At 43.0% G+C, this 23,592-nt stretch overlaps 1 protein-coding gene across 1 annotated transcript in view; it reads right to left on the reverse strand.

Annotated features, from left to right (window-relative positions):
• LOC104278555 overlaps nt 1-23,592 on the reverse strand; it is a gene marked incomplete at its 5' end in the record, with an annotated part of 114,269 nt that overhangs the window by 6,993 nt on the left and 83,684 nt on the right. The window contains one exon of the mRNA XM_009875567.1: nt 15,188-15,220. Coding sequence (XP_009873869.1) covers nt 15,188-15,220 — 33 coding nt within the window. The remainder of the gene's footprint in view (nt 1-15,187; nt 15,221-23,592) is intronic.

The following is a 23,592-nucleotide window of genomic DNA, read 5'->3' on the forward strand; positions in this document are numbered from 1 at the left end:
CTTAGAGATCATTTAATCCAACCTCCCTGTCGTGGGCAGGGACATCTCTCAACTAGATCAGGCAACACATGGAGACTGAATGGGGATCGAACCCGAGACCTTGGTGTTATCAGCACCACGCTCTAAGTGACTGAGCTAACCAGCCCCCTAAGATGTCCTCGAAGTTTCCATGCTCAGGAAGGTAACGCACAATAGACAGCAAGAGTAAGACTTATCCTTGGGTCTACATGTACACAATAGCACTGGCTTGAAAACTCACATGCAGACTTGTTTTGAAATCCTCATGATCTCCGATTTGAACCAGGTACTTCAGGCTGGGTTTTTTACCCTCTAGGAAGAGGCCTACCAAACAAGCTGCTGTGTATGGAGGATGCATTTTTCTTCAGTGGATGTCACTCCACTCCTATATAAACAATCAAATATTCTGTCAGGGATGGAAAGGGAACAGAGACAATAAAGCAAAACACTGATGCTGTCCTGTAGGTGACCAGCTGGTGGCTTTCGAGTCGCACAGTTAGAAGTGAATTAAGGGTGTCCTTTCCTTTCACTGCTGGAACAACACTGCTTGACTAACAAAAAGGCTGCTCACGGGGATTACTAGATAATCCACATCCCCAGCTGTTGGAGGAAGTGAACTAGCTGGGGCAGCCAGAGTGAAATTTCTGGGGCTGTACTGAGACTCAGCTGCTGGTGAGCATGGGCCAGGCCAACAGCAGTGGCAGAGGTCAGAGGGAGCTACCATCCTTGTACATTCAGGAATCATTCTTACAGATCCCCTTATTTTGCTGGAGGAAGCATCTCAGAAGGCTTGGACAAGTTTTGATCCTTGAGTAAAAGGTTCAGATAACTGGAAGGGACCAGGACAGTGCTCAGGAGGATCCCCTCAGATCGTACCAGGACTGGACAGGACATTGCTCTTTAAGTTAGAACAACCTTCTTTAAACATAGGTTCAAGTCTGTTCTTCCTGTCAGATTAACCGGGATTCAAATACATTTCTCTATTTTATCTCCCACTAGGAGAACTGTTTGATATAATGAGTGAAAATGAATCTCTTTGGTTACTTTGAGAGAAAGGGCTTATCTGACACAGGATTTTTAAATCCAAGAGGGCTCACACTGAGAACTTCCAGAGACAGGAAGGCGGCTGGCTGACATTTAGATACCTTAAAAAGTACCTGCCATAGGTGTTGCCACTCAATGTCTCTTACAGATGGGCTTGAACAAACTTCACCTCCAAGTTCTCAACTTTGCCACAGATTTTAAAGCAGCCCTGAAGTTAACTCAGCAATGAGGTTTCTGTAAGCCAGAAAAGCAGGTCACTCAGCACTGAATCCTGCACTGCCAAAGCCTTTTGAAATTGAGACTCAGCTGTCTAAATTACGTCAGGCCAGATTTCTTAAACGCATTTTGGCATCTGAGTATAGCAAGTGCCTTTTTGACCCAAGCAGGTCAAAACACTTTGAAAAAATCTGTTCCCCATGTGATTAAAAGGAGAGTGAAAATCTCCAGCAAAATCTCAGTACTGGTCAGAAGAATTTTGCAGGAAGCACCATTTAAAGACTGTAAAGCACAGACCTAAAGCAAAAATGGTGCTTGAAGCAGTTGCTGGTGCTGTGCTAACACTGACAGAGATGTATTTTGTCTCGGAGAGCTTCAACCCTACAAAATGTAAACAGTTCTGATGGGAAGGAAATAAAATATTAAGGAAAAGAAGGCAGCGGTGCTGTTAGAAACATATACAACCGCGCTGGACTAACCTCAACTTTGAGAAGCTGCTCTTACAAACCTCTTGTGGAGGCTGTAAACTAGAGGAGTGGCAAACTGCTCTGCATCCACACAGCATACTGTGCTCCAGAGCCAAAATCCAGGGCGTAAGGCAAGCAGAGGCTCTAATAAGAGTCTCTAATTACTAATAGGGATGTGCATATTTAGATGAAAGAAGAAAAAAAGATGGATGCCATTCTTCAAAAATCCTTAGGCGTGTACAGTTTGCTGAAATGCTGTGGGTCACTGCATTAGCTCAGCTTTCTTGTGGCAGTGGAGACAGCAAAGCCCAAAAGGAGCCCACACAGGTAAACTTGAGGGGGCCTGCCTTCCTCCCAGGCCCCTGTGGTACTTTAAATGGTGCCAATTGCTGTGCATATTTTATGTTGAGTGACAGAAGAAAGACTATGGTGAAGGTCTCCCAGAATGGAGTCGGAAAAGGAACACTAGGACAGGCTTTCAAATGGAGGTCAAAGCCACATCATTTACCTTTTGCCCTCGCCTATTTTAGAACATGAAAAGGAGAATAAAGTAAAGCCTGTTAGATTTCTCTTCTCCTTTCCCCCTCCTGAAAATGACTGCTTGTTACAGACAGGAAGCAACTGCCACAAGTTATTCACCTCCAATCCTTTATCACTTAAAAAAGCATTACAGCTCCATCCACAGAGCCGCTGGCAACCGTGGTTTGGGAACAGCTATCTATCTGTAATGATAAATAATAAAATAAAGCGTCTTCCCTTTTGAATCCCAGCTGAGAGGTTTTGCCAAGTGATCAAACTTGTCTGAACCTCGGAGCAGCAGCTTTGAAGTAATAAGAAAGAGATTGAAAACCTGCAGCCAAGAGCCGCACACACCTCATTAGGGCCCAGCCATGCGGGAAGGACTGAGCAGCAGCCGCCGGGCCCGGCCCCGCGTACCCGCTGGAACGGGGCTGCGGGAAGGGAAGATAAAAGAGCCTTTCACAGTGGAAGTGCACCGGTGACATTTTTACGAGCGCCAGTCCCGGAGATCGAGCAGCCCCGCGCCATGCTACTGCCCGCCAGTGCAGGCCTCAGAGCGGGCAGGCGTGAGGCAGCTCCGCCACTGCTGCTGTCACTCTTCTTCTCTCTCCCCTGGTTTATCACTTCTTTTTTCGTTTCCGAAGGAGAGAGTGTAACGTACAGGGCTCTACCTTCCCTGGGTTGCGCTCAGAAAAGCCCCGCCAAATGAGAAACATATTTTTGAAGATAGCAAGCTGGACTCTCCGATCTGGTTCAACAGAGTTCATGTGAGCCTTTGTGGCATAATTCAGCTATAATTATTTATTTCTTTTAAAAACCCCGACTCAACCAACCAACCAAAAACACTGAAGCTTAACAGACTTGTAGAATGCTTTTAAAAACATCTAAAGAGTTTAATCATAGATCTCACCACACAGACACTGGTGAGGCTGTGTGCTGGCAGTAAAGCAGAGTATTTAACTTTGAGAGCTGAAGTTCTGGGTTTAATTTTCAGTTTCAGACTAAACAGCAGGTCTGCAGCAATAGGCAGGGTGATGACTCCTGAGCGAAACAGGGTAATGGAAATGCTTTTCTTGCAGACTTTACTGATCGTGTAACCATGGAGCACCTCTTTGTGTAGGCAAAAGCACAAAGCCAGAGAAGTTGGTGTTGGTTTTAACAAACTCCCCCCAACTCCTCAGTTTTTTTACTGCTAAGAATTCTGCTGCTATTTTATTATATAATGCTGTAGGCTAAAAATATATCCCTAATTTAAGCCATCTTGCCAATAAATCTACAAATACCAGGTAATCCAAAAAGGGTAGTTACGATTTAATGACATATTCTTCTTGTCATCTTAATATGTTCAACTCCTTAAGGATTTAGAGTGATTCATTTAAAGTTTTTTTTCAAGTTTTTTAATATCTCCACACAAACTGGTGGAAAAGGTGACAAAGCATGCTCCTCTTCGGCATGGAGCAGAGACCCAAGCTCCATCTGCACCGTGATCCATGCTACGACAGGGTAAAGCTTTTTCTTTCTCTAAGCAAGACAGTCTGATTCAAAGTGAATGGGGCTGTCCAACTTAATAGTGATTATTTCCTTTTGATTATAGAACTTTTTATGGGAGTTTCTTTTCCAACTGGACACATCTATAGTCCATAATCAAATCAGATAAAGTATCCTGGTGGAAATGTGTGTTCAAAACATGCTTTCTTTTAGGACTGAGACAGATTTACTGCAATTTATACCTCAATGTTAATCTATTCTCCTCTTCCTAAACATAAAAAAATACTAATATAAATTACAGCTAATGCCTCACTATATAACATAGTTCTCAGGAGACTATTAAAGTGATGGGCGAGCTGCCTAACACACTGTAACTGTCTCTTTGCTGTTCTGATTTCAGTTTCCAGATTTTGCCTCAAAATAAGTATGAGAATCAGGGAAAGGGAGAGGGTGGAAGCCATTCACTGCCCTGAATCTGATATCTCACGCGTCCTGGAGCTCACATGTCCCTTCCTTCCAGACTCAAGTCTGGTTTCAATGGAGCTCTCATTTTTCTTCCCACTAATCCTGCCATGAGATCAACCATTGGTAACTCTGTGAGAAATTAAATACCAGGATGTGGGAAATCTGAGATCTGAATTCAGGCAGAATGTGGGTGATTCAGTTTTTTATTTCTCTCCTTCTCTTTTCCCATGGTTGTTGTGTGGCAAAGGTCCCTCCAAACCTGAGAGATTGGCCCTGAACAATGTGACTGCACTGACAGAGCAGAGGCAAAACAAGAAGTACATTGGCAATACTATATTCCTTTTTAATATAAGCAACAGTCATTTCTAAAGAGAGATTTTGGCCAAGATTTTCTGAAAACATTCTGCCATTTCCAGAAATACCTTACAATGGGATCAGTAGCATAACTTCATCATGGTGATGCTCAGCATATGCTGGAGCGAACTTCATGAAGAATTTAACATTTGTGGCATTGGGATCCCAGTGAAACAGGATCCATGAGGTAGTTTGCTACGACGATGTGAGTGCTACAATGTCCAAATGTCGGGCAGTCATTTCGAATGGCTTTTTTCCTTCCTCAGTGTGAGAAAAACACATTTATTTGTTTAGGCCCTATAAGTATGAAATCAAGATGCTTACAAACACTGGACTGCCCAAAGGTTTAGGACCTTCTTGCACTGCTTTGCAAGGTGCTGATGTCTGAAAACTAGCCAAGTACTCCTGCAGCCCTCAGCGTGAAGTACCTAAGAGGTTAATTTTCACTGTATAGTCTACTAAGAGGCTGTGATACTCTCAGACTTCTTACTCAGTCTATAACCAAAGCAGCACCGTGCTCACACCACCTAGTAACTCACAACACCCAATGAGCAATTGACGACCATAAATGGCAGCCTCTTTTTCACAGCCAGTGCTTACTATTTTTGTTGCTTCTCACCATCACAGCACTATGGGACAGCACAGTGAAATTACCAACAGAAATTATATGGAATGGAAGCTCCACTGTGGAAAATAGCTTTAGAGTGTCTATCCCGATTTTATTTCACACTGACTTTTATGAATCCTTTGCCTGAATTGGCCTCTCTGAGCTGCAAGGAAGGAGGCACACTCATAGGCCCTGCCTATCCATCCCAGTCCTAAGGTGTCACAAGCTGATGGGCAGCTTCCCAGACACTCTTCCCCAAGTCTGTAGCATTATCTAGGGTGGTTGTGACAGAAATGCAGAATCTGGCACTTGGCCTTGTTAAACCTCATGCAGGTGACCTCAGCCAATCAATCCAACCTGTACAGGTCCCCCTGCAAAGCCTCCCTACCCTTGAGCAGATCAACACTCCTACTCAATTTGGTGTCATCTGCAAACTTACTGAGAGTGCACTTGATCTCCTCATCCAGATCATTGATAATGATATTAAACACAACTGGTCCCAAAACTAAGCCCTGCAGGATGCCGCTTGTGACCAGCCACCAACTGGATTTAACTTTGCTCACCACAATTGTCTGGGCTTGGCCATTCAGCCAGTTTTTAAACCAACAAAGAGTACACCTGTCTAAGCCATGAGCCGCCAGCTTCTCTAGCAGAATGCTGTGGGAGAGTGTGTCAAAGGCTTTACTGAAGTACAGGTAGACAATGTCCACAGCCTTTGCCTCATCCACTACATGGTTCACCTGGTCATAGAAGGAGATCAGGTTGGTCAAGCAGGACCTGCCTTTCATGAATCCATGCTGGCTGGGCCTGATCCCCTGGTTGTCCTGCACGTGCAAAAAGAACCGCTCGACAGACCTGTAGTTCCCTGGATCTTCCTTCTGGCCTTTCTTGTAGATGGGCCCCAAGGCAGCATGGCAGCACTCATTTCAAGGAACTAAATTCACCAAATTCCACAAATGCCCCACAGTGACTGACATAGTAGCTGTGAAGTGCTTCTTATTCTTCTTCTATCCCAAGACTGTTATTTTGGGCAACAAGGGGACCTTATAAAAATTCCCCAGATGTCATGGAAACCCTGGAATAAAACAAAATATTGGCTTCTTATTGCTTCTTTCTAGAACATGCTTAATAAGGGCTAAACATACTACTCTTTTCCCTAGCCAATTCTATTTTTAATAGTGCTGGTATGCAAATACTATAACTGATCATCCTAGCAAGTTATTTAAGAGATAAAAAAATATATTTCCATTGGTCTTAACTTTGATTTTCATTATGTTTACCTTATTCTACATCCATTGCAGCCTATCTCAATTTTATCGTACAATTTGTGACAGAATTTATACGGTCCTGAACCGACACGGCAAAGATATAGCAATTTCTATAAGTGGCTACGTAGCAGGTTCATGTCTCACATTTTTCAGTGCAGCAGATGAGCTAGGTCACAGCTCTGGATTATCTATTAATAATATTTAGGTCTTCAGTTAGGTGCAGAGGAGTAACGATGATGGTGACTGTGAAAGACGAGAGCCTTTATGAGAAGCTCAGGAACCAAGCTTTCAATGAACGGATTTTCTTTCTGCACAGCCTTCTGACACACCCTATCTTTGCTAATTAACTCTTTGATTATTTTTATTGCTATAGGTCCAGAGGCTGATCATTCTGGTAGTTTCAACTTCCTGGATATCATTCTGGAAACATCATAAAATAATCTAGATTTCCAGGGGGTAGCCAAGTATTGCCTAGAATCCTGTATGCCCATGAAGAAAGATACCCAAGTGTTAGCAGCACAGACTTCTGTTACTCTTGGAAATCTTGGCCAAAATATGTAGCATGTGTATGCAAAACTAGCACTGTTTAATTTACTCGACTGACACTTTTTTAAACACTGTTCCCTGCCCAGCCATCCTCCTCAATGGTGTTTCCCAAGCACTCGACACAGCCCCTTCTCTGCTGGCTACCGCTAGCGAGATTTCAGTTCACATCAAATCAGAGCCAAGTTCTGAACTGCCTGGAGCACCTCCCTTAAGAGCTTCCCTGGTGGCAGCCATGGGGTCAGACAAAGCCACCCTGTCCACAGCCATCACATGGAGGAGAGGGGGAAGAGGTGGAGAAAGGCATTGCTGACTTAAGGAAATATTTTAGCTTACTCCTTTCAGCCTCCAGCCTTTAACCACCAACTCCAGTGGTTGCTCCGAGTGCTATGCGTGGAGCAGCTCAACAGATGAAGTACCTGAGTGGTCTAGAAAGAGCAGTGACCCAAGAGCATGTCTGTATCAAACGGGCACACGTGTGATCAGTGCTGCACTCAGAAAGCTGCCTCATGCTCTAGGGCTTGTCTAAAGGGAATTACATGTTGGACATTTCAACAGTTAACCTTTGTATTTTGCTGTTCAGAGCTGAAGGCTCACAGAATCACAGAATCACAGAATGTTAGGGGTTGGAAGGGACCTCTGAAGATCATCTAGTCCAACCTTCATCCCAGCATACCTAACCACTACACCACAGCCTCAAGTCCACCTCCTGTGTTGGGCTATGCCACGGCACTCCTGCTCTTCAGTTGACTCAGAAACTGGCTGACAAGGACATGACATCTCCAAGCAGCAGGCAGGACTCCGAATTGCCCAGACAGAGTCCAACATGGCATGAAATGAAAGTAACCTGTTAAATCTGATTCCTTTGTAGTCACATCAAATCATGAGTGTGTGTACTGTCCTAACTCACTCCTTTACACAAGAAGGGAGGAGCACTAGCACCTCAGTTTTAAGAGGAAGGGAATCGAGGCACTGGGGTTCTTGCCTAAAATGGGACTTGCACACTGCAATGCTCAGTGCTAATGGCTCCAAAGGAAGCAAGAGGCTCACCCAGAGCAGTGCTGACTAGGGCACCTCTGCTCCTTGGGCTCCTTGAGACATAGGTACAGGCACCTCACCTTGCCTTGTGGTTAAGCAAGGGAATGTGTATGCTGAATTAGGCATCTGAACTTAACAGACAGGACCATCCAAAATCCTGTTTCTTTTCTGCACTCTGGCATCACTCAGTGAGGCCAGTGCTCAAACTCTCCCACTACCATTCAGCAAATACTGGATCCTAGCAGAGGCCATACAGAGTTTCTAAATCCCAAATAACTTGTGAGACACAAATGCTGCCTGCAGGGAAATGGGGCTACCTATATATCCCCTGGTAAACCAAAAAGATTGAGAGTGGAATACAAAGGTTATCTGAATATGCAGGGAAGCAGTGGCTATGATACACATTTAAATGCCTAATTACCTTTGTAAAAATCATCTGTCTGCTCCCTTTGTGGTCGCCATGAAATGGCAGAAGCACTGGGTGAGCTCTTTCTATGTTTTCATTATGGGTAGGATGGGTTTAGTTGAAGAAAACACTCGAACTGTCAGCAAAATCAATTTTTATAGAAGTGATTTTTATAAAAATTGGTGGTAATGACCCTGTGGCTCCAGTGTCCTCTGTGTGAAATTGTACCTGCTGGTAAAGTCTTTGCCCTCCCAACACTGAGAGTCCAGTGTGTACTCACCACTATCAAGAAAATAAACTATAAAAATGTCAAGAAGTTTTGCACCATAGAGCAGTAGCCTACATCTTCAGATCACTGTATGTTTCTCTGATTTTTAACTCTTTGAAAGTGACTGAATATCTGAATATACAACTACTGTCTTGAAGGTAATTTTTTTCCTTTTCTTCCCTTCCTTCTGGTCACATAATATCTCAACTTATTTGTTTAATTTATTTACAGTCAAATTTCTGGAAGCAGTAATCTCAAACATGCTACTCTATCACAGCTATGTAATAAATGACAATCATAAATACTTAAATGTTACACTGATTTGGGTATTTAGATGTACCCTCATTGAACTACGTTACTCAGAATCTATTCAGAAGTTACGTCATATAAATAACAAAGTATTTACTGACAGAAATACCTGACTTTTCCTTTTCTAGTCCTCGTTCTTTAGCACAGGTTAGTGCTTCATCTGTTCATACAACTGGTAATTACAACGTCCGGCTTTTTTTGTTTGTTTTATTTAAAAAGCCTGTGTTCTTTTTTATCAATCATCAGACAAACTATTCAGTCTTCCTGTCACAATAAACTAATTATAAAAGAAGTCTGAAGAAAGCAAGAGAATTTTCTGATTTCCTTAAAATCAAACTCAAGGTAGGTCCATTCCTGCAGGTAAGGCATCCACCTAATTTCACAATAATTCTGTCTGTAGTCTACAAGTCTGATATAATTATTTTATTTTTTTTATTTTACACCAAGCAATCCTTACAGGTTGCTGAGATATAAAGCAGCAGAACTGGTAACAATGAAACACGATTTTCAAATGGAGGCCGTTTTTCTTAAGACTTCCCATGGCATTTTTATCCATTTATTTAAATGATGTTTTCAAATTAGAAAAATGTTTCCAGAACACTCAAAAGCAAAATCCGGAAGGATTTTGAAAAGCAAAAGCATTCAAAAACGAAAATCAAACCCTATTTTGATTTAAAACACTCAGACCACACGTGATCATAACACTGCAAAGCTTTACAAAAGCAAAAATTCCAAGGAGAGCTATGAGGAAAAGGGTCAATAAAAATAGGTTATTTCAACACAAAGGTATTCATGAAAGACCTCTGACCAACTCCAACAAGCACCATTCCCCAATCTGGCACTGATGGGAGGCAGGGGACTGAGCAGAAGGGCCTCGCAGCAGGTCCAGGGCTCAACCCCATTGAGAAAGTTTTGGGCAGCTCCCCTGGGACCACGCTCCATGTGGGGAGGTGCAGTGAGTCTGGGCTGATGGAACTTTGCTTGGCATGCGTTCCATGTGATACCAAGAGCCATCAGCATATGTAAGATGGCCCCTATCACTGCCTTTGGGAAAACATTCAGTACTTGCTTTAAAAAAACCCCCAGTAATAAAAAAAAAGGTAACTCATGGTTTTGGAGCATGTTCTGGAGTGTATGTTTATAACATACATGCACGTACCCATACTGAAGCATAAAATTCCACGTACTAGTGGAAAATAAAGTTTTATCCCTCTGGAATCTGACAACTTTCTGACTCTCCATATCCGTAAATACAGAAGAAGTCCACAACACACAACACAGCTTGCTGGATGCTGTAGGAAGAGCAATGAAACTCTGGGGCACTGCATCAACCTCCAGGACAAAGGTTTTTCAGTGTATCTATTGACAAGGCTCAGTTGAGTCAGCCTGCAATATTCCTGGCTTGGTAGGACACAAGGTGGGCTTGGACAGTGGCACATGCTCTCTCGGATGTGTATGTGAACCTGCTTGGGTGTGAATGATTTGCCATCCTGTCTGTGACACTAGAAGCTTCTTTTCAACCTGCTGAAGTGGATCTTTGGAGTATTTCTACTGTATTTTCTGTGTGAGATTTCCCAGAAGGGAAAAAAGTAAATCCACATACGATGACTAGCACGTATGCAGAATGTCTGAAGCTTGTGGAATCATAAGCTCATAGAATCACAAAACAGTTTGGGTTGCGAGGGCCCTTAAAGATCATCTAGTTCCAGCCCCCACTAGGGACACCTCCCACTAGACCAGGTTGCTCAAAGCCCTGTCCAACCTGGCCTTGAACACATCCAGGGATGAGGCATCCACGATCACTCTGGGCAACCTGTTCCAGTGCTTCACCACCCTCATACTGCAGTGCAAAGAGAGGTGACAAGGCATGTACACCGTGGGCCTGCTGGCCAGGGTGTCCCAGGGTGTTGGACCTGCCACACAACCACCACGGGTCCCTCGTGGCTCAGCTCTGCTCACTGAGTGTATTGCTTTTGGGCTTCATATGAATGTGTGAATTATGGATGTAGCTCCAGGGCTGCAGAACTCAACAGCTTTAGGCTTTACTGTGTTCTGTGTTGAGTAGACGTATGTGATGGATACAGCTGGGGAACACATATAACTTGAAATTGAGAAGGGTATATATATTAAGACTAATTAACATGCAAAACTCTATTGATACCAAGACTAAGAAATCAGTAACAGGGAAAGATGCGGTGAATCTGCATTTTCCTTCCTATACAAAACAACACTTTTCTTTTTAGCTTTTATTCTTGTCGGGATTTGATTTTTTTCTGATGTCGTTTTAAAAGCATCTAATGCATTTAGCATTAGGTAGGAAAGTACACTTTTAAGTGTACTTCTTCCGTACACTTTTTTTGTGTACACATTTCTATGTATGCTTTATGCGTACTTTTCTGATATGCTGTCTTTCTGACTGATATGCAGTCTTTCAGACGCTGATGCAAAAGATTTGCAAAGACTTGATATTTTAATAGACCTCCCAAAGCAATTATAAGATTTTCAAAGGGCTGTTCCACATTCACAGTAGTACTTCTCTCCAGAAATGATAAAAATAAAGCATGTCCTGATTCCAGAAAACTTTGATAGCTTTCATGATGTTTCCCTAAAAATATCTATTTCCTCTGTATTACTTAAGAGTGTAACTCCCCCATATGGCTGAGGATACAGCTGCTACAAATAGCTTAAAAATGAGGAAATGGAGACATGATTTCTGTTTCTCTTTGGACTGCTTATTTGCACACTTCGGTATGAACATTACTACACCATGATTGCAGGATCTGGCTGTCTAGTAGGATCTGGCTGTCTATTCTTTGGAGACAGAGTGGATTTCAAAGGAGCATCTTGTTTTTGAGGTTTAGGCACATATTTCTGTCAAAGTGCTAAACTTACCAATGTCATGCAATTAGGCTGGCAATCATTTTCTCATTTCCCCAAGTTAGTGTGAGAATATATATGCACCAGTGATGATCACAGAGATGTGTACAGACCACAGTATTTAAAGGTTTGTATTTATGGGATCAGTGTGTAGATTTCCAGTGGATTTTATTGCTGCATTTGCTGTCTGTGTGACGGTAGATCTTCAGAGCTCTGGGCATGTTTGAAGATATTGCAGGAGTTTATATATGCAATTGTGTGGCCCTAAACTGGACAGCAGATATCCATAAAGAGATATAGAGCATGCTGGTGCCCTACACGATTCCTAAAATCTGAGAAACAGTGATAGGAACAGCGTCGTTATTCATAAAATGAGAATTTTATAGATGGACTTGCTACTTCTGTATTTTAAAAAATGACACAAATCCAAGAGGGATAGGCAGTATCAAAAGTAACAAGAGTAATGGTGATGTGAACTAACACTCATAGAAATCTTTGAGAACAGATCAAAAATTCAAAGCACAGGAAAGCACTCAGGGCTGAAGCCTGACCAAGAGTTTCTGCCAGTTTTACCAAGGCAGGCTGGGGTAACACACCATCACACAGCAGTTCTCAGCGGTAACCTCTTGCAGTCCCCACTGATGAAGAAAGGATACATTTCTAACTTAATCCAGACTGCCACATGGTAAAGCCATCTGGGAGGATATTTTGAAGGAAACAGATGGAAAAGGAAGAGATTCCTCTGAATGTAGTGTAAGATTTACATTATCCTCCATGAACTTCCATGTAGTCCCCATGTTTATATAATTTATCACTATTTCCTTAGACAGCTCAGATTAGGAAGCCTGCATGAGCTCATGTTCTTGTTGTTAATTCTGAGTCTGAACCTCCCTCCTTTAAAGGGAAATTCAGTAGTGTAAAAAGAAAACAGAGAAAGGCAACCAGACTTAAGTGAAACCCAGCAGCATGAAGTCCCTGATCGTCGTTACACTGTTTTACATCCTCCTTCTTTCAGCCTCAGGAAGACACTGTCATGAGCACTTGCTCATAGTGATAATTTTTGTTCTCTGCCATGCACCCACACCCAGCAAAACCACAACGTTGTGCTAGCACAAGTGTGGGAGCGAGGCCTATTAAAACCAGGGAGGGTTAAAGACAAGTCAATGATTTCACTGAGCATGCCTCAGGCCACGGATTAAAAAAAAAAAAAAAATTATCTGTGAATGAAGACATAGCACAGAAATAATTTAAAGAGTGTAATTTCACTAGTTGTATTGTGATGACTGGGGATTTCTACAAAGCCCTCTCTCTCCTTTCATCCATTCTTCTGAGCCTCCTCATTTTCTAAACAAACATTTCCATTACTAACGGGAATGTCAAAGGGCCTCCTTTTCTCTCTCTCTCTCTGTGTCTGACCATGGAGATGCTGCCAAGGCACCATGCAGCAGCGGCTGCATCCGGCTGGCTGCAACACCCCACGGCATCCCCACCGGCACCACTGCTTCGGCAAAGAAAGGAGGGGAAGATCCACGCAAGGAAACCTGGTGCTTCAGTTCAAACGCCTACATTGTTTCGCCATCAATTAAATCTGTCGTTACTTTGTTCTGCTACCAAAAGATGGAGTCCCAGTTCCTTTCTTTGTCCTCCCACACCTCAGCCCAGCCTCAGTCCCAGCCATTTCTCCCTCTCGTGTGCTAGGGCTCGCACTCAATTACTGTTAGAACAAAACTCTCGCAGAAGCATGTGCCCGGGGAGATCAGAGACCTCAGCAGTAGCACATGCGCCACTGGCCACAATGGCCTTTTCCAGGCTGAGCCATCAGCTCTGAGACACCTTCATCCTGCTGACCCCAGCAGGGATGAGCTCTGCTGCGTACCAGAGGAAACCTACGCACGACCAAGCCTCCCACGAGTCTTCGCCTCCCAGACTTGGCCTCCTTTGCACAGCAGGGTTTAAACCTCCCTGTCTCTCAGGTGCTGTAGAGGAGACGGCTGGCTTCGTGCCCACCGGCAGATTTACTACCATGTTGTAGTAGGAATAGCCTGATTGCAGCGGTAACAGTTGAAGGATATAAGTGAGACCAGGGAGAGGAAATATCTTTTATTGGAACAACTTGGTGTGTTTTGAATTGTGTGGTGTAGTCAGAGGGTTAGAGGTGGTAAATCCTCGGGGACTGATGTGTTTCTTGCATAAGCTGGCCTAATAAAAGACATTACCTCTCCTTGCAAAACTTACCTCACTTGAAAATACTACTACATTCATCCTGTATGTTATCTCCACCACTTGGAGACATTAATGTTATTGTCAGTGCCATGGATTCATTGCTGTGACTGTATTGATTTCTTTTGTAGAAATCTGACTCTTGTGCATGCTTTTGAGAGTTACATCATTTCACCCCTTCAACTCACGGCTAGGATGTTTTTTGTTTCTTATGTAACAGCTCCTAATTCAGATTACAGTAGACATTACAATAATGTACACTACACAATAACGTATTAAAACCATAAGGTGGAATAACAAAAGTGTTATTCCCTTCTGAAAGCAGATCTCTTTCCAGAAAAACAATGGACCTTTTACGCTCCTGACTCAGCAATCATTCATATTCACTGAGGTATGGCAGCACAGCCCACGGACTCTGACGAGCAGGGATGGACCTGCTCCTATGCTCACAGGCTTTTCTCTGCTGGTGTGTATGTAACAAAGAGGCAAAGTTATATTTTTGCATTTTTTTAACACAGAGCAGGCTGGGGAACCAAAATGGAGGCAATCGTAAATGCAGTGTTTGACTTGTTTCATGACACCTAGCTTGCACTTTATGCAAGTTATTAAAGAAGAATAACACTATCCAATGGAAGTTCGAATATATTAGTCTTTATGATAGGTCCAGTCTAGTTACCAAGTTCAGCCTATTTTATTTTGTGCATTTAGACTCTCCTTTAAGACCAGTGATGGGAAGGTTTTTATACCTGTGCCCCCTCCTTGCTGTAAGCAAGTGACCCATGTTGAGGACGTACGGAGACACGCTGGACTCACACCAGACATGTCTCTGCGTGTGCCTGCACTATCATCACAGGGTGGCACCTGGAGAAAAAGGATATTTCTGAGGAAGCACCATCAACTACTTCCTCCTCTCATTCCCAAGGGCCACAGCATGAATTGCTCTGGTGCTTGTGCCTAGCAAGCCAACAGCTGTCCTCGACCTCATATGACTGATTTATCTCCTTTCATTCTTTACAGTTTAAATAGTGAAGAATTATTTCATTTAAAGTAGTCTGAAGAATTTAAATAAGGTTTTCTTACCTGAGCAGGCTTCTTTTGAACCACTTGTTGAGGCTGAAATGTAAAACAAAAGCATGGTGAGAAAGAAACTGAGGTAATTTAATTGCGATTTTACAGATGCCAGAAAAAATGTTTTCATCAACAGAAATAAAACACAGGCAAACCCCATATTCAGAAATGGAGAGATGAACATATCCAGCTCTGAGATCCAGCATCTCCTACATCCATCTGTGACCTTGCTTTGAAATAGTTAGATTGCTGTGGATGCAGAGCTGTATAGAATCACAGAATCATAGAATCACAGAATGTTAGGGGTTGGAAGGGACCTCTAGAGATCTAGTCCAACCCCCCTGCCAAAGCAGGATCTATGAAGTTTGTGTAATTAAAAACAAAGTGAAATCTAATTTAGTACGTTATGTCTTTCACCCTTCTAGGGTATTGCTGGATTTTGTTTGCTGCGTTACTTATCAGACTGGGAAAGTGGCCTAATTTTATAACCAGATTGTGTTGCCTCCACTCTCTTTCAGACGTGGAGTGTCCTGCTGCGGAGAAGCCCTCTCTTCTGGCTATGAGCAGGAGCACAGCTCAGGAAGAGCTGAAGGACACATAACCCCACTCCCAAGCCAGGACTTCCCAATTAGCATTCCTGTTAAAGCCGGGAGGCTGGGATGGGTAGCGGCTCCAGCCCTCAGAAGCTCTGGTTTGAGAAGTCTAGCTGCATGAAGGTAATGCTGCGCTGACCCCCACGAGCCTATTGACAAGACTTTGGGGATGCCCATCACCAGGATGTCTGGGTACGTGAGCAGGGAGAGCCAGAGGCAGTGTTCACCTGCTTACACAGGGCCTGGTGGCACCACCACAGGCTCCTCAGCAAGACTCCCTCTTGGCTGCTTCCACCTCAGCATGAGAAACATAGTCTCTGCGCAAGTCAGGAAGCCCACCAAGGTTCGAGTGCCCTTCATCCATGCCCCGGGGGGAAGGAGGAGGAGGAGGAGGAGGAATACTAATTAAGGAACTAACATAGGCATACTTAAAATACATCACCACTGCCCAGGTGATGTGATGATCCTAGTGGGCGGTAGGAGCAGCATAGAACAGTAAGACCACAGATAAAGGATGAAATTCTGACACTAAGAGCACAGAAGGGCTTTTCTTACTTCAGTGGGGTGAAGCTGCCACCTCCCGCCATCAGGACTTTCTGTTTTCAAAGTATATGAATTACACCCAATGGTTTTCTTCCTGCCCTTCCTTCCTGCCTGTTGCTAATCCCAGCCGTGATTTTAGTGCCTCGTTTGGGCAGAAGCCAACATGCTGTCCCTCTGCATGGCCAAAAACCTAATTTTCCTGACAGTGTAGTAGGAAATAACCAGATTATTTCTGAATAAACAGTTTAGTGTATCTGCCCTTTCAAAGCAATATTTCACTAGGAAGGATCAATGAAAATGTAAATTAAATGCAACTGATTCAATTCAGACTGCCCACCACAAGTGTCCAATTTTAACAAGAGATGCTTTGTTTATTTTCAGTTATCTTCTAATTCAGCAGAATCCTACTGCTGTTATATTTTTGTATCTGTGCCTCAGGCTCCAAGTTCTGCTCTCAAATAAATATGAGAAAAAAAAACCCTATGTGATGACTGGGTCTGTCTTTAAACTTCAGGGTGGACCCTTTTCCATTAAATTCCCTTGCAATGGAGAAACTATTACTAAAGCACACATTTTATTGATGCCTTCTCCAGGTGGATTGCAAGCCCTGAACTCATTAATAGACATTTGCTGCCCTCAGACAATGGAATGATTTGTTTCAAAAGAATCCCTTGTAATTACACAACTCATTGAGCTCTTCAGTAATCTGCCACTAGTGCTTTTCCGCTTTATTTTCTTTTTTTGCCTGCTGATTACACCTGTACACATGTTTATTCCCAAATCACATGAAATCTGCAGACATTCTTAGAGGCTGACTGCTTTCTCCTGCTCAGAAATTCTCGTATATTTTTGGCCACGCACTCTGCATTCATGTGACTCTCACACACTGTAGCTCAATGAAATCTTCTGAAAGAGCTGCCAACTCACCAAATTTTCCATGAATTAGGTCCTGACACTTCAATGAGAGGAAAGACAATGTCTGAATCAAGGCCAGCTCTGGCTTTCTGCCTAGTATGTGTCACAGTAATTCTACCAGCTGCCCTTCTACACAGCACTTCATACTTTTCAGACCACCAAAGAGCCCCTTGAATACTTTCAGTGATAGCTGGGGCTCGAGCTGCCAGCCTGTTTTCCCAGCCTCTGGCACCCAGTGGCTCCAGACCGGACCCAGAAAGTTTTTTGTGTCCATTTGTTTTGTTTTGTTGTTATTTTTATGAATGGCTTTCGCAGGGGACTCTGACTCCAGCACAATCCTATCCAGCCATTCATAAAAAGCAGAGGGAAAATACTGTACTTCTCCCAGTTGGAAACTGTCTCTGATACTGACCAAGGCTTTCAAGAATCTTAGTCATTCAAGACCTTTGCTATCGCAGCGCTTCACGTCGAGAGCTCCCTGGCTGTGCTGGCTTACCACTGGCTAGGTTTCCACTGGATTTAGGATCCAGAGTCCAGTGGGTGTTATGCTTTTCTCCCTTAAATGGAAGAGGCACAGCTAGGAAAGCTCAAAAGCAGGGCCCCTTTGGCCAGTATTAATGGCACACACCACTGGCACATCAGGAGCCATGCCCACCTGTGTTACACTGAGGGCTCCAGCTTGTGCTGGCTCAATCACTGCAAGTGCTGGTTTTCAGGGCCATTGCTTTTCCTGCTTCAGCCTGGTTGAGTGGGAGAGCTATCTGGACGAATGCAGGATGGATACATCCAGCAAGAGCCAGTCCTGTGAGGACTGCAGTGTCCACTCACTTAGGTCACCTCAGACCAGACGAACTGAGGCGTAGAGGAATAATGAGAAACTTCCCGAGCACCCCCTTTCGTTACTTTAACTGATGCGGATGTGATGCCTTTGGAAACTTTTTGACACGCTATAGCTACAAACGCCTCCACTCCCTAAGCTTTGTGTTCACCAAGTTAAGAGATCTTTTCAGCGCTTCAAAGGAGACACCTCTGATTCAAAAGAACATTGCAACTGCATGTTCAACTAGCTGGAAAGAAAGAAAATCTGTCTTGGTTATGGAAAAGACTGGAACCATAAAAATACAAGGACAAGAGACTTTAAGGAGGTGCTTTGGAGCAAAATAAAGTTGTACACAAGACACGAGAGCTCTGAACTATTATGTATCCTGCAGAGACAGCAGAGCTTCTGGTCTGTCAGAGGCTCCCTCACTCTGGTCAGTGACCACATGTACGGCGAGATTCATGCAACACAGGACTTTCACGTTTTTATCTCAGGTTTAAAACACAGTTATTGTACACTGCACATCTCTCAGCTGAAATTTTGTACACTTGAAAGCAAAATTCAGGGGTTTTTAAATGATATACAAGTATAAATCAACTTTAACTAGCTTTCTTAAATCTGTATGAGACAGACAGAAAGCGACAGTGTCAGAAATATCCCATGACTATGTAATTTAAATGTCTATCATACAAGAACAAATCCAAAATACAGTAGAATTTCTTTTGCCATGTTTAAAAAATTAAGTATGTGAGCTAAGACAAAATACAATAATTTAAAACTTCAGGATAAGATCCCTAACTTAGAATAGACAAAAAAATAAACTACCTAAAGAAGAAAATACACAAAGGTTTTTTGTGGTTTCATCTTTGCTGTAAGTTTTAGATGTTCAAAACTCAACTGTTTATCTTCTGCAAGACACTTCTTCCACTCTTCCTCTGTCACCACATCCCTCTTCTTATTTTCAAATTCTGTTACTTTACTCATTGCCAGTATCTTAGATGCATCCTTATAGCCTATACAATCATTAGTCAACTTATTTCCCTTCTATAGAAGAATAGAAGAGCAGCCTCGTGCTATGAGTCCATATTCATCTTGTACCAACAGTCAAAAGTTGCATCAAATTTAATTTGTCACACTTCTCATTCACTCACCTTCTTCTTCTTACCCTGTGACTTTTCATAGCACTATGAAAATAAGGTAGGATAAGGGTAAGTCTATGTCAACTAGCATGAGCAATGCTGGAACACATTTTTAATGGTCAGAGAGAAGAGTACTGCTTTGAATGCAAATCATCCCCTGACTGCTGTGCCTGAAGCTCCAAGGGCAAGCTGCACTCTCACAGTGCTCCCAGATTTTGTGTTGACGGTCTTCCTTCTCAAACTTGAGTATTAGGAAGATGTTTGACTAATGCTTCTTAGCAACAGCGACTCTCTGTTTTATTCCCACAGCTTGATACAGACAAGACATTTACACAGAGGTTGCTCTGCTACTGAGACTAAATGACCATGATGAAAACTAATATCCAGTTAGGATGACATTTATAGTGCTGACAGCTCAGTGTTGTGCAGAGATCATCAAAATAATTCTGTAGGTCACCCAAACACTTGCACATCTAAATTAAAAGATGAGTAAAAACTTATTTTTTATTTTTGTCTACACATCTTTGAAAAATCAGGAAGTTCATATTATACTGGTTGAAACCAATATAATCTAAAATAAATCAGGTCTTCCAGGCTGTTCCATACGACAGAAGAGTAACTACCGTTTCGTCCTTCAGCTTTTTAATTGGTTCAAGTTGAGCCTTAGAATCATAGAACCGTTTCTGCTGGAAGAGATCTTCAAGATCATCAAGTCCACCCTTTGTCCTAGCCCTACCAACACTACTAAACCATACCCCTCAGCACAACATCCACCCTTCTCTTAAATACCTCGAGGGATGGCGACTCCACCACCTCCCTGGGCAGCCTGTTCCAATGCCTGACAACCCCTTCATGAAATTCTTCCTAATATCCAACCTGAACCTCCCCTGGTGCAACTTCAGGCCATTTCCCCTTGTTCTTCCTCTCCTTCTTCCAGCACAAGACCAACACAGTGCTGGGGTGAGGGAGGCCTGCAAGACAGCCCTCTCCTCTGGGCAAAACCCACTTTCAGCAGGGATCCAACTCAGACTATGTGGGACCATGAGGCTGCTATTCGCTCCTCTGATACAGGGACGTCCACCGCTTGCTTTTGAGGGGGCAGCAGAAATGCTTTTTAAAAGCCATTGCAAGCAAGGGCGGATGCCCGCTCCACCCAGGCAAGAACGGCTCATGTTTCGGAAGCTCAGGTCATGAATTCTCCTGCCTCCATCGCATGTTTGCAGTCAACTGGCAACTGTGGTGTCTGTGTACGCACACTGCTGTGGGTCATTAGGATCTAACAGCAAAACCATCTGGCCCTTAGAGTTCAAAGAAGATTTCAGAGTTCTCTGTGCAGTCTCATAAATGAGGCTAATAGTAATCTGTGGAGAATTTCTGGCAAAATCTGTGGAACTTTTATTCTTTATTTTCTATTCTACTTGGCACTCCTCTGAGTTTTTAATACCAAATACAAAGTCAGGTCATTCAAAAAATATTTATTAGCTTATTAAACTGACCTCCCCTGACTGCTGCTGGAAAACCCTGCAGCATCTCAGGAGCTGCACCAATAACATTAGCTGATGACAACGTAAATAGCACTTCTATTCCAGTTGTGGAGGAGAGCAGAGAGTTTTCCAGATACACAAAGTGACTTTTTAAGAGTTATTCAACTGGCAACAAAATTTTATATTTTTATTGGTGAATTCAAAACATACTGCTTCAAGTAACTCTTGTGGTAGCCTGAAAATTCAGGCACTGGCACATACATCCGGTCAGGTATGTATATATATACCCAATGAAAGTCAAACAACTGATTTCAGCAGGGTTAGGATTTCACATGTTTTGTTTACAGAAGGCTACCTTCACCACAAAACTCTGAAAGTTGCTACGTTTGCAATGGTTTTACATTCTGAGAGGATAAAATCTATGGGGAAAAAAAGAAATATTAATAATCAAATTCTCTTTTCTTTCATGCTCATATTATCCATGATTTTTCAGCTGCTTTGACCCCACCTTTCTTACATATGTAGATTTCCCACCACTACAGATCTTGGTAAGTAAAAATTGAATGGTTAGACAGGGAAGGGAAAAAACATGTTTCTTCATCTGCTAGCTGAACTGTTAGTTCAAGCACAGCAATATCACATTGAATTTATCAAGGCTATAATCAAAATTCAAAGCACAGGAGCTATTAGTTAAGTACCTTGATATATGCTGTTAATTTTTACAATGCTTCAGTCAGTACTGGTTACATTTCCATAAAATATTTAGGGCAGTGCAGCTTATTAAATATCTGTTTAATGGGCCTTGTATCTGTGGTTCAATACTATAAGCAAAGTTTAAATTGGTGTGCTCAGCTAAAATCAATACAGTTTGGCAGCTGGAGCATCTCTTGCTGCTAACTGCTCCAGAGTCACTGCTGCTCTGTTGGGTTCCCCTTGTTACTTCATTATCATCCATCGCATATTTCATAAGCTTTCCTGATGCATTTTGCCCAGGTTTAGTTGAGCACCCTGTGCATTTTTCTGTGAGAAGATTAGGAGGCAATTTCCGCCTTTCAGAACAATTCTAGTACACAGTTCGGTATTGAGGTTTTCTTGATACGCACCTCAGGAAACATGAGCTGGTGCTTTTGTCTGGCTAACGTCATATGTATCTGTCTATTTATAGCTCTCTACATAGACAGACTATCGAGAAAGTCAAATGAGAGGTTCCGGTTATTCTTAGTTATAGCATAAGGAAAAAACCCTACATTTTAGTAGACAGAAATAAATTGTAAGTTATTTCCAAAGAAACCAAGCCTTCATGATTCAGGGATATAAACTGATGAGAAATTACTTAGCTTTATACCTTGCAGACTTCTCCAGAAAAATAACTATTGTGTAAATGTTTATGTGCAGACTATCTTGTCTATTTGGATACAGCAGCCCCTGTGTTCACCACGCATTTCTCTTGGCCCATGTGGAAATGATTTTTGGCCACTACTAAACAGGCTAGATTTGAATTGACGACCTAGAGGTGAAAAGCACTGTATCGCATTACCACCCAGTTCTAATTTCTGCTTTAGTCTTCCCTCTCTTCTTGCTCAGGCACATCCCGCTGTACAGACCAAAAAAACCAGGGGCAGTTCCTGCTTCAGGGGCCATTCCTGGTGGCACCACTGATGGTGGAGCTGATCAGAGCTGCAGGACTGTCATAAGTGGACTCATCTCTGGACCTGTCTACCGGAAGCTCCTGAATCCCCCTGACCTTTGCACTGGCCTCCAGTGAACAGAGTAATAGGGCAGTAAAGTCCCAAACCAGTCAACCTGCTGCAAAATCCACTACCAGTTGGAAAGTGAACTCTGAAGTCACCAGGTTTGCTCAAAATGTAACTATTGACAGATAACATTTCTCTTTCTGGCCTCCTACACTCATTCTCCTCCTCATTTTAAGGTCGCCTGAATTAATTCAGTAATTCAGATTTAGAGACTGGAAAACATGCACAGCCCACTTTCCACAAAGTAGGCTTAGATACAAACAATCAAATTCCTTTCCAGGCCCGTAAGGTTTCTGCCAACAACAAGGCCTGAGCCTAGAGGCAGGGATGGAAAAAGAAAACACAGAAAAAGAACTGAAGTAGCAGTGATGGAAAACGAGGGGTAAACTTCTTCACAAGGATACTGGTGAAAATGTAATATGTACTTTCTTCAGCCCTTGTGCACTCTCACTACCCTGGACAGCCATTCAAGTTACCTTGAAGGTAACGATTCATGTCAAGGAGTGACAGTGTTCTCCTGTGGTATTTCCCAGTGGCAGCCCATGGCATGTTTCTTCAGCTTAGCTGCATGCTAGAAGTGCCTCTGCCTCTAGAGATTTGTGTTTTATGCTTCAGCAAGATCCAGCTCAATCACAGGAGGAGAGCATCAGAGAAAGCACTATGTGAAGGCAGGTGCAGGAGAACATAATCTGCCTAGAAAATCTGCAGACCTCATCTATATGAGGAAACAATCCATGCCAGGTCCACAGCCTGGCTTGCATCTGTGTTATTTCCCCTCCTCCCTTACAGGGCAATCTCTTCCACGTTGCCTAGAGGGAAGAGCCCGTGGGCCATACCATTTCCTTAACTACACCTGGTCATCACATTAGGTGGCAGAGGACAAGATGACAAAGGAGAGAAGGCTCCCAATTGCACAGCACAGATGACTGCAGGACAGTGTCTGAGGCTGTGCCCTGGCACTGTTCAGCTCGCTGAGCACAGACACAACTCTAGATCCTGTTCAGAAGAGTTATCTGTCCCTTCATCTGGACAAATCAGAGTAAGCATACAAGGGATCTAGTCAGTCTCTTATGCACAGCCATTTCTGCCCCTTCAGAGATGTAAAGCATCTTGTAGAGACCTTACATGGTCATCCCCATGCCTGACCCTAAACTTCTGCAGGAGCTTCC

This window comes from Apaloderma vittatum, unplaced genomic scaffold (genome assembly GCF_000703405.1).
Source record: "Apaloderma vittatum isolate BGI_N311 unplaced genomic scaffold, ASM70340v1 scaffold10938, whole genome shotgun sequence".
Lineage (NCBI taxonomy): Eukaryota > Metazoa > Chordata > Aves > Trogoniformes > Trogonidae > Apaloderma > Apaloderma vittatum.